The 17,751-nt window shown below is 49.0% G+C and overlaps 1 protein-coding gene and 1 long non-coding RNA gene across 2 annotated transcripts in view; one reads left to right on the top strand and one right to left on the bottom strand.

Moving 5' to 3' along the window:
* Positions 1 to 9,444: 9,444 nt before the first annotated feature.
* Positions 9,445 to 15,406, bottom strand: FOXI3 (forkhead box I3). Its single transcript, XM_072770141.1, has 2 exons — positions 14,713 to 15,406; positions 9,445 to 11,971 (listed from the first exon to the last, which is right to left on the bottom strand). The coding sequence occupies exons 1-2, from the start codon at positions 15,389 to 15,391 to the stop codon at positions 11,340 to 11,342; spliced, it is 1,311 nt and encodes a 436-aa protein (XP_072626242.1). The 5' UTR covers positions 15,392 to 15,406; the 3' UTR covers positions 9,445 to 11,339.
* Positions 15,122 to 17,751, top strand: part of LOC140601353 (uncharacterized) — a 33,801-nt gene continuing 31,171 nt past the window's right edge. The window contains exon 1 of the long non-coding RNA XR_012004366.1: positions 15,122 to 15,220. This is a non-coding gene — a long non-coding RNA (uncharacterized lncRNA). The remainder of the gene's footprint in view (positions 15,221 to 17,751) is intronic.

Raw genomic sequence — 17,751 nt, forward strand, 5'->3', positions numbered from 1 at the left:
TTCTCCCTCTGCCTGTGTCTCTGCCTCTCTCTCTTTCTCTCTGTATGACTATCATAAATAAATAAAAAATTAAAAAAAAATACCCAACCATGGAGTATCAATTGATGATGGGACCTGAGCTACCCATCATGGATTGAGTACTATCAGTTCTAACTAATGAAGTATTAGACTTGCCCAGAAACAACTCTTCATGTTGCAAAGAAAGACACACAGCGAGGGTGCAATAGGGCCTAGTGAAGTGGGCTTCTTTTAGAGGCATAAGAAGCCACTTGGGTGGAAGTACATACCCTATGTGAGCAACATGGCCCCAAGGGAAGTTGATTGAGGATTAAAAAAAAAAAAAAAAAAAACAAAAACCTTAGGCCTGATTTACGGATGGCTATGCACAATACTACAGCATCAACCAGAAGTGTCTGATTTCATCCTTACACCTCCACACAGAAGTGACCCTGAAAGATGGTAGAGAAAGGAAATTATCCCAAAGGATAAAACTTCAAGAAATAGATTTCATGGTCAGCTTTGCCTGAAGATGAGAAGGTCGGAGAGGAGAACCTTATTCTTTTCTTTTTAATTTTTTAAAAGACTATTTATTTATTTATTTATTTATTTATTTATTTGAGAGAAGGAGAGAGAGAGCCTGAGGGTGAGGGTGAGGAGTGAAATGGTGGGAAGGAGGGGGAGAGAGAGAATCTCAAGCAGATACCCACTAAACACAGAGTGAGGAGCCCAACAGAGGGTTTGATCTCAAGACCCTTAGATCAAGACCTGAGCTCAAATGAAGAGTCAGGCACTGAAATGACTGATCCATCCAGGGGCTCTGACCTTATTGATTCTTGATAACTGACTATATGAACAGAGGGCATAGTAGCATCAGTCCTAATGGCTTCCAAGCAGATTTTGGTAGCAATGCAGTAAGTGTTGGGGCTGAAGAGGGCACAAATTAGAATCATTGTCCTTAAAGAGCACTTTTACTATGTTCTAAGGACCACAATTGTTTAGATTTACCTAAATGTTAATCACTTTCTTTGCTCACCATCATTTCTTACATTTCTTCACAGAAGTTTTCTTTTCTGCTGAAGTATATCATAGAGATGTTCTTTCAGTGAAGGTCTTTTGGCCATACACTCCCTCAGTCTTTGTTTCTATAAAATGCTTCCTTTTGCCCTTGTCCTTGAATGATAGTAGGTTTTCAGGACAAAGATATCTAAGTTGACATTTGTTTGTCTCAACCCTTTAAGGATGGTATTCCGTATCTTTTGACTTCTGTATCAGATGTCTGAGTAAGTGTCCCTCCTCTAGGGAGCATCTCTGCTTAAACCATCTTCCCAGGGAGGCCTTCTCTGACAACTCCATATAAAGTGGAAACATTCTCACATGCACTAACTCCTTCTTCTGTTTTACCTGTCTCCATGGCCAGTATCAAGAGTATAGACAAGTTCAGTCTCCAGATTCACACAGAAACCAACCAGGGCTTGTCCTAGAGCACAACTGCAGTGCTCTAGGCTGTGCCCTGTGGGGACCTATCCATGGTACCTACAACCATCTGTACTTACAGGACACATTTATTCACAGACCCGCAAGTCCTTCTTAAAATTTTGGAGGCCAAATGTGTTTTGTAAACCTTCATTTTTCAAATTTTATAAAGGAATAGGGTGCATATACTGTATATCAAAAAACACCATAGTGGTTCTGGGACAGCATCGGCAATCCTATCTGTTAATATTTCTGCTCTCAAATATGTGGCTATTCTTACCATTGTGTTTCCAGCCCAGAGCATGGGGTCTGACACAAAGTAGCTGTTAAGTGTTTATTAAATGATTAAATTAAATCTTTCACCCACATTCTGACTCCTCCCGGATTTACATAGCCAACTTGGCCCTGCCCCCTAAACTCAATGTAAGAGTTCCAGTTTCTGCTAGAAAGTTCCTCTTGGGTGACACACACTCAGTCCCTCCTCTTCTGGAATGTCCTAATCTGGTAAACCCCTCACCCCAACAGTCATCTTGGAGTCTTCCTTCTCCCTCAACCACCACTCTCAGGAAATCACAAAGCCTCCCCTTCTATTTCCTAAATGTCTCTGAGACCTCCCACTGTTTTCTTCCCTGTACTCCCTGCCCTACTTCACATTCCCATCACCTCTTGCTTGTTTTTCTACAGTAGCATCTAGAAGGGTCTCTCTTAGGAGATCTTGTCCTTCCGGGTGATTCTCCAAAAGATCTCTACTTGAAAAACAAACATCATTCTTTTTTTTTTTTTTTAACTCTCTCTTTCTCTGACTCTCTCTCAAATAAATAGATGAAATCTTATTTTTCTTTATCTAGAGACAGAGCATGAGCAGGGGGGAAGAGGCAGAGGGAGAAGGAGAAGCAGACTCCCTGTTGAGCAAGGGGGTCCAACGTGGGGCTGTATCCCAGGATCTTGAGATCATGAGCGGGAGGCAGACACTCAACTGACTGAGCCACCCAGGTGCCCCTACAAACATCATTCTTAAAATGAAATTTGATTCATTCCTATCTGTTCTGCCCAATTTTATTCTACGGATGGGCTTTATCAGACGATAGATTCATCTTGTACCTCCTCCACTGCCCTTCCTGTCTGAAGCTGCTGAGTAACTCCTTGCCTCCAAGTGCAGCTTCTCTCAGTTCCCTATGGGAGTCATGGCCTCTCACTGCCAGGTCCCCACTCTGCTTCTACTCCTGACACCTGTTTCCTCCCTCTCTGTTCTCTTCATCTCAGCAACTCCTATTCAGGTCAGGGTCAGGGCCTCTCCCAGAGATTCTCAGGGCACCTCACACTTCTCTGATCAAGGCACTTGTCACCCCATGGTTCTCCCTTCTTTGGTTCTTCTCCTCCACTAGAATGTAGGTGCCACCCTTACAGGGACCTTGACTTCAGCCATGTCTCCCAGGAGGTACAGGAAGAGGTTAGTAAAAATCGCTGAGCAGAGGAAGGGGCACTAAATACAGAAGCATCAGAATGAACTATGATGCTGACCTCTGGAGGAAACTCAGCACATAAGATGCTGGAAAGGAGGTTTATATGCCACACAAGTGCCGACCACGCTATGACTTCATCAATGGCAATAATCCTATAAGGGTAGTAACATATGTTCTCAATAATTTCTGACCCAAGAAATAGATACAGCAGGACATGGGCACATATCCTGAGCAAGGGAAGTTACTGGGGTTCTGTGGTAGACATTACTGTTGTGTGTGGCAGTCATTGCAGTTAATCCCATTGAAGGAAGTTTCTATAAAGTCTTTGCTGAAGTAGCAATTCTTTGGCTTTTACCACTAGTCTACAAGGAGGTATGCAAGGTGACAGTGGCTACGGGTGTTTTCCCCTTTCCCAAACCTACTAAAGGGGGAGAACTTGAAAGTCTGCTGGCTGAAAGGAGAGCTGGGGCCAGCTGATGCCTTCTGATCAAAGACTGCAGGTGTTTGGTTGAGACTCCTTTCCAGAAGGCAAGGGAGGTAGGAACACAGGGAGGGGTGAGTGATTTGTGGGGAAATGGAGATGGCTGGGCTCTAAATCCAGGCTGAACATAGCAAAAATTCTTGGGGTTCTGCCCATGTAAACCTGAAGGAGAAAGACAACTTTTTCCTTTTTATGTGCTGTGTGATGCCACGGTCAGCAAGTGAGGTATATCTTAAGTCTTAGGAGAGTAGATGCTCTATGCCTTGGTTTCCCCAAATGGGAAGGAGGAACGATTACTTTTCTTTTCTTTTCTTTTTTTTTTAAGATTTTATTTATTTATTCATGAGAAACATACAGAGAGAGGCAGAGATACAGGCAGAGAGAGAAGCAGGCTCCCTGCAGGGAGCTTGATGTGGGACTCAACCCTGGGACAGTCCTGGCACTCTAGGATACCACTGAGCCATCCAGGCATCCCATGATGTGCTTTTCTCACAAGATCAATAAGACAATCATTTCAGGGTCACCTGGGTTGCTCAGTGGTTGAGCATCTGCCTTTGGCTCAGGTTGTAATCCTAGGGTCCTGGGATTGCAGGTAAACTGGTGTGAGGTCATAGCCTAGAAAGCATTTTTTTAACTTTTTTTTTTTTTTAGATTTTTAAAATTTATTTATTCTTGAGAAACACGCACACAGAGAGAGAGAGGCAGAGGGAGAAGCAGGCTCCATGCAGGGAGCCCAACGTGGGACTTGATCCTGGGTTCCCAGGATCAGGCCTTGGACTAAAGGCAGTGCTAAACCACTGAGCCACCTGGGCTGCCCACATTCTTTTTTTTTTTTTTTTAAGATGTTTTTTATTTATCTATTTAACAGAGAGAGAGAGAAAGAGAGAGAAAACACAAGCGGGGGGAGTGGCAGGCAGAGGGAGAGGGAGAAGCAGGCTCCCTGCTGGATCCCAGGACCCCAGGATCATAACCTGAGCCCAAGGCAGACCCTTAACCTACTGAGCCACCCAGGTGCCCCAGAAACAATTGTGAGAGCCAGCACTTCTTGTTCCCGGTTTGGATGTGGGCTGTGAGGCACACCGAGGAAGCAGGAGAATTGGTTGGCATTCAGTACATTTATGCACTGACTGACCCACAAACTGGAGTCCATGAGACGTGCTTTTCCCTTCCCTGCGAGATGTCCTCAGCTCCCGGCGGCCGGCTGCTTGCCAGGCTTCGTACTGTTTTTACCTTTCTGGAACATGAAGCTAACTAATACTATTCACCCTCCAAGGCTGCTGGGCAAACAAGTGGATGATACTGCCATCAGACTTTCTGAGGAGAGACAAGGGGAGGCTCTGGGAGTGGATGCTAAGGCCCCTCTCGAGGCGCCCGTGGGGCGAGCACACAGGTGCAATACCAGGTAGATAGGTTAGCTCTCTCAGCAGCCCCGGGAAGCTTTTGTCCGTTTTGCCGAGGAGAAGATAGAGGCGCTGGGCGTTTGTGTGTCTGGCCACAGTCACAGCGCTGTGGGCTGGCCCAGGTGCGGAGAGCCGGCGGCGGCCAGTTAGGGAATGGGGAATGGGGCCCCTTGGCATCATCCTCGGAGATGAGAAGGGAAGGCGATCCTCTTGCCTGGAAACGCCCCCCTTCCTGGTCCCAGCGTGGAGCGGGAGGATCCCTGAGGCTGTGCTTTGCTTAATGCATTCCAGGAAGGTAAACTGGGGAGATAAAAAACCCACCACACTGGTAGTCTAAGGCCTCCTTTGAAGTGCAGGCTGAGAAGCCCTCTCCTGCTCGCTCCGCCTCCCCGGGGGTTGGGGCTGACAGCTGGTGACTTGCGACTCACTGGGAGAGAGCTGCCTCCAGCCAGGCCCCCAGGCCTGCGGCCCTACGTAAAGAGGGGGCCTTTAGGCCTAGTTCCTTCTGAAGCACCTCCGTTTTGAAGAACAGCCTGGTCCTCATCTTCTAGCTTAAGCCTCAGAACGGGGAAGGAGTGCACCAGCGCTACAGACTCTCAGGCGGGACTGGGGGAACTGGCTGCTGCTCTTCCAGAAGGCTAACCCACGCCATCTCCCTCACCGGAGGCTGGCAGCCAGGTGGGAGCACGCAGGCCGACCCTGTGCACACCGGTGCTAGCCCTCCATCTGACATGCTTGCTAACGGTCTGCGTGGGCGTGAGTCCTCTTAGTATCAGCAGTGCCCAGCACAGGGCCTGGTACCCAAAGGGATTTGCCGAGTCCAAGGTTCCAAACCAGCGTCTCCAACATCTGGCTTTCCGCCGCAGCTTCAGGGCTCCAGATCCAGGCGTCTGACCTGGCTGCTGGCGGATCCTGCAAAGGAAGACGGGTCAAGGAAAAGCAGCTTTCCTTCCCACTGCTTACCATCCTGTGTCTGGGAAAAGGGAACCCCAGTTGCGAAAATCAACCTCAGGGAGCATACTAAGGAAACCCCTCAAGGGAACATCACTGAGGAGGGCAGGAGCCTGGCTTCTAAGCCCCCCAATCTGCAAGCCACAAGTGTGGCCTTGGGCCAGTCACTTCACCTCTCTGTGCCTGTCCTTTCTCACCTTCAAAATGGAGAGACAGGAGTAGTATAAGGGCAGGTAGGTTCTGACTCCAGATGACTGGATTTTGAATCTCAGTTCCACCACTTATCTGCAGCAGTCACTTAGACTTTTGACCATGGCCCAGTTATACAAACTCTGCGTGCCTCAATACTCCCATTGGTGAAATGGAAAATGACAGCATCCACTTGGGGCACCTGGCTGACTCAGTCGGGAGAGCATGTGATTTTTGATCTCGGGGTCGTGAGTTCAAGCCCCACATGCGGGATAGAGTTAACTAAAAAATAAACCAACAAAACAACAGTGCCTATTTCATAGAGTTGTGTATATGTTGTATATTGGTATTTTATATTTAATATATATCTGCATATATTTTAGGACAATGACCGGCACCTAGTAAGTGAGTTATTATTATTGTAATGTTTGCCTTTTTTAAAAATAATAAAGGCCCGCTCTCTAGGCCTCCCGGAGTTTTGGTGGGATCCCCTGACATCTTGAATAAAAAAGCCTGGAGGAATTTGGTAGGTAGCTGGTCTTTTTGACCTTTTTTTTGTTTTCAAATCTGACAGGAAATTCCTTCCTTCAGCGGTGTCCTCCACCCAGCTCTGCACCCCAGCTGACTGCTTTCCATGACAAAAGGCAAGGCCTCCGTGGTGACCGGTTCTTGGCCCCCAGAAACCAGCAAATCCCTGCCTCAGGTAAACCACTGGCAGTTTCTTCTTCATTAAAAACCTTGAGGTTGAGGGGCACCTGGGTGGCTAGGTGGTTGAGCACCTGCCTTTGGCTCAGGCCGTGATCCCAGAGTCTTGGGATCAACTCCCACATCGGGCTCTCCACAGGGAGCCTGCTTCTCCATCTGCCTATGTCTCTGCCTCTCTCTGTGTGTCTCTCATGAATAAAAAAATTTAAAAAGGGATCCCTGGGTGGCGCAGCGGTTTGGCGCCTGCCTTTGGCCCAGGGCGCGATCCTGGAGACCCGGGATCGAATCCCACGTCGGGCTCCCGGTGCATGGAGCCTGCTTCTCCCTCTGCCTATGTCTCTGCCTCTCTCTCTCTCTCTCTGTCTGTGTGACTATCATAAAAAAAAATAAATAAATAAAAATCTTGAGGTTTTGCTACTACAGCAGCTAAAGAAAACAAAAACCAGTTAGATGCTGCACACTTAGCCTCTTTCCAAGTTCTGGGCAGTCTCAGGGAGGAAGAGAAGCAGGGTTTCAGTGACATTTCTCAGGGCCAGAGCTTGACTCAGTTTGCCCTGGGACTGGACGGCACCCTGAGGAGCTGGAGCTGTTGGGGTGCAAAGGCACACAGTTCTTGAAGTCCAGGTGCCCCCTTTCCTAGTAAATTGAAGAATGGGATAAAAGCGGGGGGGGGGGCACCTGGGTAGTTCAGTTGGTTAAGCGTCCAGCTCTTGATCTCAGCTCAGGTCTTGATCTCAGGGTCCTGAGTTCAATGCCGCCTTGGGCTCCACGCAGAGTGTGGAGCCTAATTTAAAAAAAAAAAAGGAAAATGGGATAAAGATTCTCAAAGTACCAAAAACGGAAACCTGGATCTGGTTTATTAGTTTTAAAAACTCTTCTTGGGATCCCTGGGTGGCGCAGCGGTTTAGCGCCTGCCTTTGGCCCAGGGCACAATCCTGGAGACCCGGGATTGAATCCCATATCGGGCTCCCGGTGCATGGAGCCTGCTTCTCCCTCTGCCTATGTCTCTGCCTCTCTCTCTCTCTCTCTCTGTGACTATCATAAATAAAAATAAAAAAAATTAAAAATAAATAAATAAATAAATAAAATAAAAACTCTTCTTTGCCCCTATCTTATTCTGGAAGGTACAATAGATTCCCAAAGGCTTGGAAGGCAGTCACTTTGTTATACATGTTATAAATGTTATAACATGTTATAAATGTTATGTTATACATGTTATAAATGGCCTCGGCCTAGGCTGCAACTCCTCATGAGCCCCTGGCCCCCAGCCCCTCTAGAGAATGAAGAGCACTCATCTACATGCCACGGGAGCACATCTTTCCCTCTGCCCTGTCCCGAACAACGGAAAGTGAAATCTAGCTCAGATCCAGAATTTCTGACCTGGTTCCCAGGCAGAAAGTGTCACAGATGCAGGAAATTGGTGCCAGTTGGAGGGCTGGTTGCAGACTTTGACCTGGAAACATCACAGACACAGGCAAGCTTCGTTGCCCCTCTGTCTCCGTCCCATGCCCAGCAGGAGGCAGTTCCCTGATGGGAGACTTCCTCATGGCATTGCTTCTTCAGTCCTGGGAGTAGAGACTGAGCCAACCTGCTGCCCCTTGCAGTTGTTCAGCAGGAGATTGAAGATTCTCCTCTTCACCTTTCTCTCATAAATGTCCTTGTTCTGGCATCTCGTACCAACCACTCAGAGCTAGATACTTCCAAACACGTCACTCATGTTCTTTTTACAGGTCTTTCTTTCCAGGAAATCCTCATGTCTGCCTACACTCCCCCACCCCTTTGCACCACCATGCCAACCCCCCCCCCCCAAAAAAAAAACCAGGTAGTGTATTATTGGTCAAAGTTATTCCAGCCTCAATCTCAATAGAAACAGATGCCAAGAAAAAAGGTACCATAAGAATATATAATTAGCAACTAAAATATTGAAGGAATCTACCTCCAATGTGATAGGGCAAACTAGTGGATCTTGGTTCTGAGAAATGCCTCATTGGCCAGGCTACTCCTGCTCATGATGGATTTTCTTGAGAAAAGGCCTCTCATAGGACAAACTGTCCCATATCGGAAACCCAGGGACCAAGTCCATCAGGGCTCAACAGCTGCCCTAGCACTTGGGACTTAGTGTGGGGGAATGAGGGAACAGGTTTCATTGGCAAATTATCAGTCTAGATCAGTGGTTCTCAATCGGGGGGGGGGGGGGGGGGCGGGAATTTTGCCCCACCCCATCCTATCCAAGGACATTTGCCAATGTCTGAAGATAACCTTTGGTTGTCCGATGTGGCCAGGGCCAGGAGAGGGAGTGCTTCTAGGATCTAACAGGTAGAGACCAGGGATGCTAAATATTACCCAGCCTCAAATATCACATGCTGAGGCTGGGAAACCCTAGCCTAGAAACCTCAATTTTCAGGTTTTTTTCTAGAAGCTCAGTTAAAGTTTATTTCCTTGGTAGTAATGGGCTGCTTGTGGCCCCTGTGAGGGCTACTGCACCTGAGAAATACTGCCAGCTGGTGAGACCTTCCAGCACCATTCTGTTCTGGAACAGAAACTGTCTGGTGCACTTAGTTTGATCTAAGAACTGTAACTGCTAAAAATCATTAAAATGCTCGTAGGCCTATAGACCGTCCCCAAAGAGTAACTGTTTGGTTCCAGCCTTTCAGATGTGGGCAGGTGTGACAAATCCAGGAAAAACCATTTGCTTTCACTCTCATCAAAGTCCCCCCATGGTAGCTTCAGTGTCAGGCCCCTTACATCTCTATTCCTTTAGGAAAGAAGCTAAAAACAGAAATGCCTAAAAGTGGCCAGAAATCATCCCACTTAAGAGTTTATTTCATGTAATTCTCAGCATGCAGTGTACTTTCTTGGCAAAAAAAATTTTTTTGTCCCAGTTTACATTATAAATTAATTTACAAATATAGAATTGCATTAGAAACAATATTCAAAGTCCATAGGATTTTTCACATAGAAAAATATCCATAGAAACTGGCTTCTGTACATACAATCTAGGGGTAGGTAGTCTCTTTGGCTGTCTTTCTCTGTAATATTTTAAAAAGTAATGGTGATGTTATGTATACCTCAATAAACTGTTTAAAAATAATTTTCTGTATTGTATACTTCAAAATAAAAATTTAAGAGTAATGCTGTGAGTCTCAAAAAATAATACACAGGGAGAGGTTAAAATTTTCTTACAATGTACTTGTGTTCCTTTTTCTAAAAAAATTAAATCCCCAAACCAGCAATGTTCCTGTCAAAGACCCAACAACATGGTAGAGGCAATTCAGGACATTATCTTCATCTTAATGGCAGCTGTTCCAATAAAATCCACACTTATCTGTTTCAATTAGCACCTCTTAGATAAGTTCAAACAGTGGCTGAGTATCTGCCATGGACCAGAGACACTAGGCTGGGCATTGGGAGGGTGACCACAAACACTATTCAAATGAAGATACCTCTTGAGAAGTAAAAGGGAGTGCTAAAAATAAATTATATTAAAAAAATTTTAACTGGTTTATTAGGAAGCCATAAAAATTCCACTTAAAAACTATTTTTAATAAATTCTAGTATCTTGCTTAAAAATGGAAAAATTAGGACACATGCTAAAAGGCCTGGGATATTAAGTTAACTAGGACCATGGTCACCCCCCCTCCCCCCCCAACCTCAAGCATATAGCATCAGAAGGCAGGGGTGATGTCTGTCTTTGCTGCTCAGGGCAACATCTCAAGTGATACTAATTTCAACCAGAATCTTTGGTTAAATGAGATACGAGTTCACTCTTATCCCCAATATGCTAACGGATAATGGCACCTTTGTTTTTCAGAACTAGAACAAACCTTCCAGCACCCGCCCTGGAGCCAGAGTGCCTGGACCAGATCCTGGCTCTGCAACTATCTGCGTGACCACCTTGGGGGAGTTACCATCTTGGAGTCACACAGCCCTCACAAGTGAGTAGTAATCATACCTATCTCCCAAGGTTGTTGTGAGGGTTAAATGATCTAATATGCTTCTGAGCGCCGGGAACAGTGCTCGGCAGCAAGGGCTCGCTTGGGCAGTTTTGTCGCTATTAGGATCTACCACGGTCCAGACGCAGAGCCTAGGTAGAGGCGATGCGTGAGCTGGATATAGCTCAGAGGATTTGTGGGATGTCCTAGTGCAGGATTTTAAAACTTTAATTAGTGGCAAATAATGCAAATGGAGGTTTCCTAGAAGAATCCAGATTATGTGACTCCTAGAAAAATCAGGATGCTGCCAGACAGGAAATAACTGCCCACACAGCAGCCTTTAGCTGGTCAGTCTCGACTCACTCCCTACCTGCTTCAGTTGCCAACTGCTACCTTTTCCTACCGTTTTGTGTTCTTCATCCTTTTGTGTTCTAGCTGGCCCCTGGACACATCTGTGCTCATAACCCTGCTATACAGTGATGAACAAAACAGACATGGTCCCTGCCCTCGCGGGGCTCACAGGTACTGTCCTAAACAGAGTTGAGGCGGTTTTCTCTCCACGAAGGCCCTCATCCAGAGAAACCTGGAAAAGCTTGCCGGGCTGGAGGAAGAGTCAGCAGCTACCATTCCCCGGGGACTGCCGAGGAATGCAGTATCCCACACTTCCTACCCCAACCTACAGCCTCGGCAATCCGCATTTCACAAGAGCTCAGGTGTGCATATTCAAGTCGGAGGGCCGGTTGTCCTAGACCTCAGAGCCCTCCCGGGGGTAGATGAGGCTGTTGACCATGCTGAAGTTGTAGAAGGGGCTGCCGAAGGGGCTGCTCTGACCCCCACTGGTGCTGGCAGGGAAGGGGCTGTAGTAGGAGGACCTCTGGCCGCTGCCGCTGCTGGCACCGTTACTGAGCTGCAAGGTGTCCGGCGGGGCTTCGGAGGAGATGCAGCTGGCCGGGAAGGCGCCGCTGGAGGACAACGGGGTGCCCTGGATCCCTAGGTGGCGGCTGCCCGGGCCGGCCCGCTGGGCGCCTCCACTGCTGCTGACACTCAGGGTGCTCAGGCTGCTGAAGAAGGTGTTGAGGCAAGGGGCGGAGGAGAGCAGGGATCCTCCTGGGGAGGAGGCAGTACTTTTGGTGCCCTCGGGAGGCTCTGGGGACTGGGGCGGCCTTAGCAAAGCCGAGGGGCTGTCTCCTTCGGGCTTCCCGCCCACTCCAGACCCCAGTCCTGAGGAGAGCCCCTCTTCTGACTTGGTGGTCCCTGCAGCCACCGTGGAGGTGGAGGCGCTGCTGGCCTCTGAGCGGCGCTTTCGCTTCCGACGGAAGTTCCCATTGTCAAACATTTTCTCACAGTTTGGATCCAGGGTCCAGTAATTCCCCTTCCCTACCGAGAGGAGAAAAGAAACACAAGTTAGAGAGTGACCTAGCGCATGCCCATGTACTCGGCTTCAGTTCTGGAAGGAGGAGCACAGACTCTCCCATTTAAATGCGGACAAAGATGGTCCACCCACTCTACTGTTTAAATTTATCCTTGTGGGGAGATTTTCTTCTTCACCTTCAAGGAGAAATCTGGAACAACTGGCAGTGTCTGCTACCTGAATCTTAAGACCTGATTCTAGGCCCAAAACACCCCTTCCCCCTCCGGACCTGTATTGCATGCCCTTGCAAAATCCTGGTGCTGCTTAAATGTGAGCCTACATTTCTTTATCAAAGTAGGCTCAAGAATAATACCCATTTCATAGACTGATTGCGAGGGTTAAATGAGGTCTCCCAACAGTAGCTGGCACACAGTAAACAGTGAAAAATCACTATCTGTTATTATTTGTTGAAAGGGCACAATATTTGCCCCTAAAAAATGAAAACAAAACCAGCACTCCACTGGAAAAGGCAACCTCAAATACCCAATCACTTGTCTTGCCACACAAAAATTACAAAAGTTACCGGTGAGCCAACTGTTTTAGCAATACCTTGGATAAAACATTGTTCAGGGGGCAGGAAGATCCTGGAGTCTCCATCCCTTCCTCACCTTGAGCAGGAGAGGCCTTGCATCTCTTGCCTGCTTTTCCTCTACCAGCAGATTTCAAATCAGAGCCTCATTTAATGTCTGCGGCCAGTCTTCCGCTTAAAAAATTTCCCTCACTATTTAGCACAATTAAAGTAAAAAAGATCTATCATCTTGGAGGATTTTTCTCTCAATAGCTTTTCTCACTTCCAGTAAATAGAATCTTTGGCGTGTGGAAGCACTGGTAAACCCTTATACCATGTAGAGCGCTTTATACGGACGATGACTTCAGTTGCTCCTACAGCTCCGTGGAGACAGGCAGTTATTAGTGCCTTCATTTTTCAGGCAGGAAAACTGAGGGCAGATTGGCTAGTAACCTGCAGTACTCCCAGTTAGCAATGGTCAAACCAGGATTTAAGTAGGCTGGCTCTAGATTCAGAATTCGAACCTAACCACTGTGTTAGGTTGCCTACACAAACTAGCACACATTCCTCCAAACCCATTATCTTCATTAACACATCTTTTGCAGATAGTTGCAGAAAAAAACCTTATTCTTACAACTACCATCTAAATGATAGTACTTAGGGACACCTGGGTGGCTCAGCGGTTGAGTGTCTGCCTTCGGCTCAGGGCGTGATCCTGGGATCCAGGACCGAGTCCCGCATCGGGCTGCCTGCGAGGAGTCTGCTTCTCCCTCTGCCTGTGTCTCTGTCCCTCTCTGTCTCTCGTGAATAAATAAATAAATCTTTTAAAAAATGAAAATAAACGATAGTACTTGCACCTATAAGAACAATTATATTGTGCCCCTTAGTACCACATGCTTTGACATGACACTAACTAAAGATATCAACTTTTTAGAAAGTCCAAAAGAATACATATGACAATTAACATGATAATCTCAGGTGATTTCGCGGTCAAATGGGGAAGCTGCATCTTCTAGAACTGTATGCCCTGTCCAACACAGTAACCACTTGCCACACATGGCTGCTGGGCACTTAAAAAGTGGGTAGCCCAAAAACAAAAACAAAAACAAAACAAAACAAAACAAAACAAAAAAGTGGGTAGCCCAAAATGTGGACTCAAACACACGTAGGATTCCCAAGACTTAATACCCTCCCCCCCCCAAAAAAAGAGTAAAGTATCTCAGTAATGATTTTTATATTTGCTATGTATTGAAACAATATTTGGGGTTACTTAAAAAATATCAAATGCAATTTCATCTGTTTCTTTTTACCTTTTTAAAATGTGGCTACTAGAAAACTTAGTCTCCCACGTGATTTACATTGTAATTCTTTTGGAAAGCACCACCCTAGGCCAGGGGCAGAACATTCGGAGCATTTACACAAAATCCTGGATATCTCTGTAGTGTGCAACTGAAACCTTTCATTTCTCTTTCCCCCATCACACCGCTGTCCCTACCACCCCGGTCGCTAGCTCCTTTTGAAAACCTCTCGTAGAATCTTGTCTCTCTCTCCTTTTTGAGCCCCCCCTCCGCCTCCCCCGCCCCCTCGCGCTTCTCAGCGGAGGAAAACCACTCACAATACTGCGCTGTAACCCAGCCTCCTCACCTGCGGGCTTGGAGCAGAACTCCGCAAGCTGGCGGTTCATTTTTACATTCTAACACAGTAAAGGCACCAAAACACCACGATTTGCGGGACCCAGCTAAAGCTCTCGGGTTCCCCTGGAGGGGTCTCACGAGGCCGGTGTCACTCCCTGCTCTCAAAGCTCTCTCAAGGTGGGCACTTGTTGCACGGAGGGCCCGGGCGGGCTTTGGGAGGCGGCTGCGGGCAGAAGTGCACCGGGGCCAGCGCCTGCACGGCCTGCAGCTGCTCGGCCTCTCTCCGCCTCTGGCGTGAAATGCGATGCGATGCGATTCTCAGCTCACCGGAATCCCTTCAGAGTCGCCCCTTATCTGGGAGCCACGCGCGTCCTTACTCCTGACCCACCTCCCTAGCATCAGCGCGGGGCGCTCACCGCCCGGGGGGTGGGTGGGGGGTCTGTGGGTGTCAGGGGCGAGCTCCACCCTCTGCACTGCCCGGCTCCGAGGATCCCTTTGTCCTCGGGCTCCTGTGGCCGCCCCCGCCCCCGCCCCCGGCCGGGAAGCACCTGCCCGGCGCCCTCACCTGGGTCGTCCTCGTCGCGGGGCACCTTCTTGAAGCAGTCGTTGAGCGACAGGTTGTGGCGGATGGAGTTCTGCCAGCCGGCCTTGCTGCGCTGGTAGAAGGGGAAGCTGTCGGCCACGAACTGGTAGATGTGGCTGAGCGTGAGCTTGCGCTCGGGCGCGCTCTGGATGGCCATGGCGATGAGCGCCGAGTACGAGTAGGGCGGCCGCACCATCTTCATCAGGTCCTCGCGGCTGGCCATCGACAGCCAGCCCAGCTCCCCGGGCGCGGCGGGCCCCGCGGGCGAGGCGGGCGCGGCGGGCGCGGGCTGCGCGAAGGCCCGTTGCGCGCAGCCGAAGGTGCCTGCGGCGGGCGGCGGCTGCAGGAAGGGCCCGGCCGCGCCCCCGGGGGGCGGCGGCGGCGGCGGCGGGGCGCCCAGGTACGCGGCGGCGGCGGCGGCGGCGGCGGCGGGCGGGCCGCCCACTCCCACGCCCACGCCCACGCCCACGCCCGGCCCGTTGAGCCACAGGTAGGGGTTGGCGGCGGCGGCGGGCGGCGCGGCGTAGTCGGCCAGCGCGTAGGGCGCCCTGGAGGCCGGGGGGGCGCCGGGGGCGGCGGCGGCGGCGGCGGCGGCGGCGGCGGGCGGGGGCAGGCCGGGCTGCGAGTACACGCCGAAGTTGTCGCCGCAGTACAGGGCCATGTCGGCGGCCGGCGGCGGGCGCGGCGGGTGCGGCGGGTGCGGCGCGGCGGCGGCGAGCGGCGAGCGGGGCTGGTGTCGCCGCTCGGGCGAGAGCATCCCTTTGGGGGCCCACCCGCGGCCCCGCCTCGGCGACCGGTGCTCGGCGGGGGGGTCGGCGGAGGCGCGCGGGACGCCTGCGAGGCGGCTTCTTATAACCGTCGGCGGCGCGGCTCCTCCCGGGCCGGCCCGGGGCTGGGCGGCGGCCCCGCGGGCCCCGGCTCTCCACGCCCCCGCCCCGCCCCGCCCCACCCCACCTGCCCGCGCATCCCCGCCCCGCCCCGCCCCGCCCCGCCCCGGAGCCCCTCCTCGGCGGGCGCGGGAGCCGGGGAGCCCGGGGCTCGGGGGCTCGGGGGTGCGGAGCGGGGAGCCCGGCGCAGGCCGGCGGCGCCTCCCGGGTGAAGGCGACGAGCGCCTCATTCCCAGCCGAAGCGTTCAAAGCCCAAGAACGAAATAAAACAACGAATATTGCGACCGAGACAAGAGAACCCGAACCGTACAACTGTTTTCTAAGAAGCCCCCGAGATGAGCCTGGGCGGCCGCTCAGACCACCTGCCCCCCCCGCCCCCCCCCCCGGGGGTTTCTACCTCCTGCACCTTAGGTGGTTGCAGCCACTGGATTCACGGCCGGTCTCACCTGTTCGGCTTCGGGCCGAAAGCACTAGACGAGACGAACATCTCTTGGGGGTATACGGTAGATCTTACTAAGGGGCGTCCTTGGAGGGTCCCCTTCTGCTGGGGCTTCTGTGATGGGAGGGACCGAAGTCGTTTCTTTTCTTTTCCTTTTTTTTTTTTTTTTTTAATTTTCAAACCGAGTCTCTCAACGCGTAACTGTGTGTTCGTTCACAATCGGGACGTATTTGTTCAACGTTAAGTCCGGTTTGCGCAGTCCTTCGGTGTGATTTGTTTTCTTCAAAAACAGAAGGGTGTGTGTTTTCAGAGACATTTAAATAAGTGGGTTCGGAATTAGCATTTTAAAGCCAACTGTAATTTAAACTGTGCCAGAAGCGCTCATTTACAAAAATGGTCTCAACGAATTACGGCGTAGGGCTTGCTTTCGACTTCTGTGAATTTTGAAATGCGGTTCCTGCCCGGAAAACAAAAAAAAAAAAAACAAAAAAAAAAAAAAAAGCGAAACAAGTAAAATACTGTGGCGACCCCACGTGCCCCACTATCATTATTTGTTCGCTCCCAACAAAAAGAAAATTTGTTTCTTTTACAATGAAAATTATTCCTGAATACTGTTCTTAATAGGTGACAAGTCTGAGATTGTCACTTACGGGAGAGGGGAGCGAGGAAAGCGCTTTTCTGTTTGCCAATTGTAGACGGACAGTTCAGAATATTTAATAATTCAGCAATCCACTCCCCTGCACTCCGCATTGAAATTCATGATATAAAGTTAGTTTTGTGCTTTGCAGAAAGCTGTCATCTTCTGTTATCTCATAACTTAAAAAGTGACATCCAAAGATATTTAACTAGTAAATCGTGGTACCTAAAATGCAAACCGCAGTTAAAAATGCAACTATTTTTCTCATGTTTTCTGGAACCGGAAAAGAATTATTCTCACCTCAAAATTTAGCGCACTGTTTCTTTCAATCCCTTGGCAAATGCTGTAGAGTGGATTAGTGTTTGCTTAACCGTATTTTGATTTAAGGATGTAAATTTTTCTTAATGTAAATAAGCGCAGTGTTGTGAGTTTTGGGCTTTGTTTTGTTTTGTTTTGTTTTCTATCGTTCCCAGTCTCAAACAAAGTTATTGTTACTTCTCTTGGGATGTTAATAAAGTTGACAACTATAACCCAGGACATTTGAAAGCAATTTTTAAATAAGTTATAGTGCCTCCAATTTCATGTTTGTTCTTAAGTTTAAAGACCTAAACAAAAAAGAGAAAGTCCAAAAGAAAAGCTAGGAAGGAGATGGCAATACATTAGAGAATATTTGAAGCCATCTCCCCTTTCGTAACTGGATGTCCTTATGCCTGTCGTACCTTCCCTTATTTTTCAACAAATTGTTTATGTTTACATACTTTGCGGTTTTGCAGGGTTGTTGTTGTTTGTCTAGTTCTTAACCCAATAGGTCCAAATTATTCTGAGTAAGAGGCCATGATTGCAGATTATCCTTTCTTGCTTTGATGAAACCTTCTGCCTACTAGTGATATTTTGTTCCTTAACTATGCGTTATCTTTGCGGACTTAAGTTCTACTTAAAAATGACAGAGCCATCTAGTGGCTCCTTGCTCTGTTACAGCATACATCTGGCAGGGATCTGTAAGGTGGACACCCCCTCTAGGGGTTTGAAAGTTTTTTCAATCACATCTTAATTAGATA

Source organism: Canis lupus, chromosome 12, assembly GCF_048164855.1.
Source record: "Canis lupus baileyi chromosome 12, mCanLup2.hap1, whole genome shotgun sequence".
NCBI lineage: Eukaryota > Metazoa > Chordata > Mammalia > Carnivora > Canidae > Canis > Canis lupus.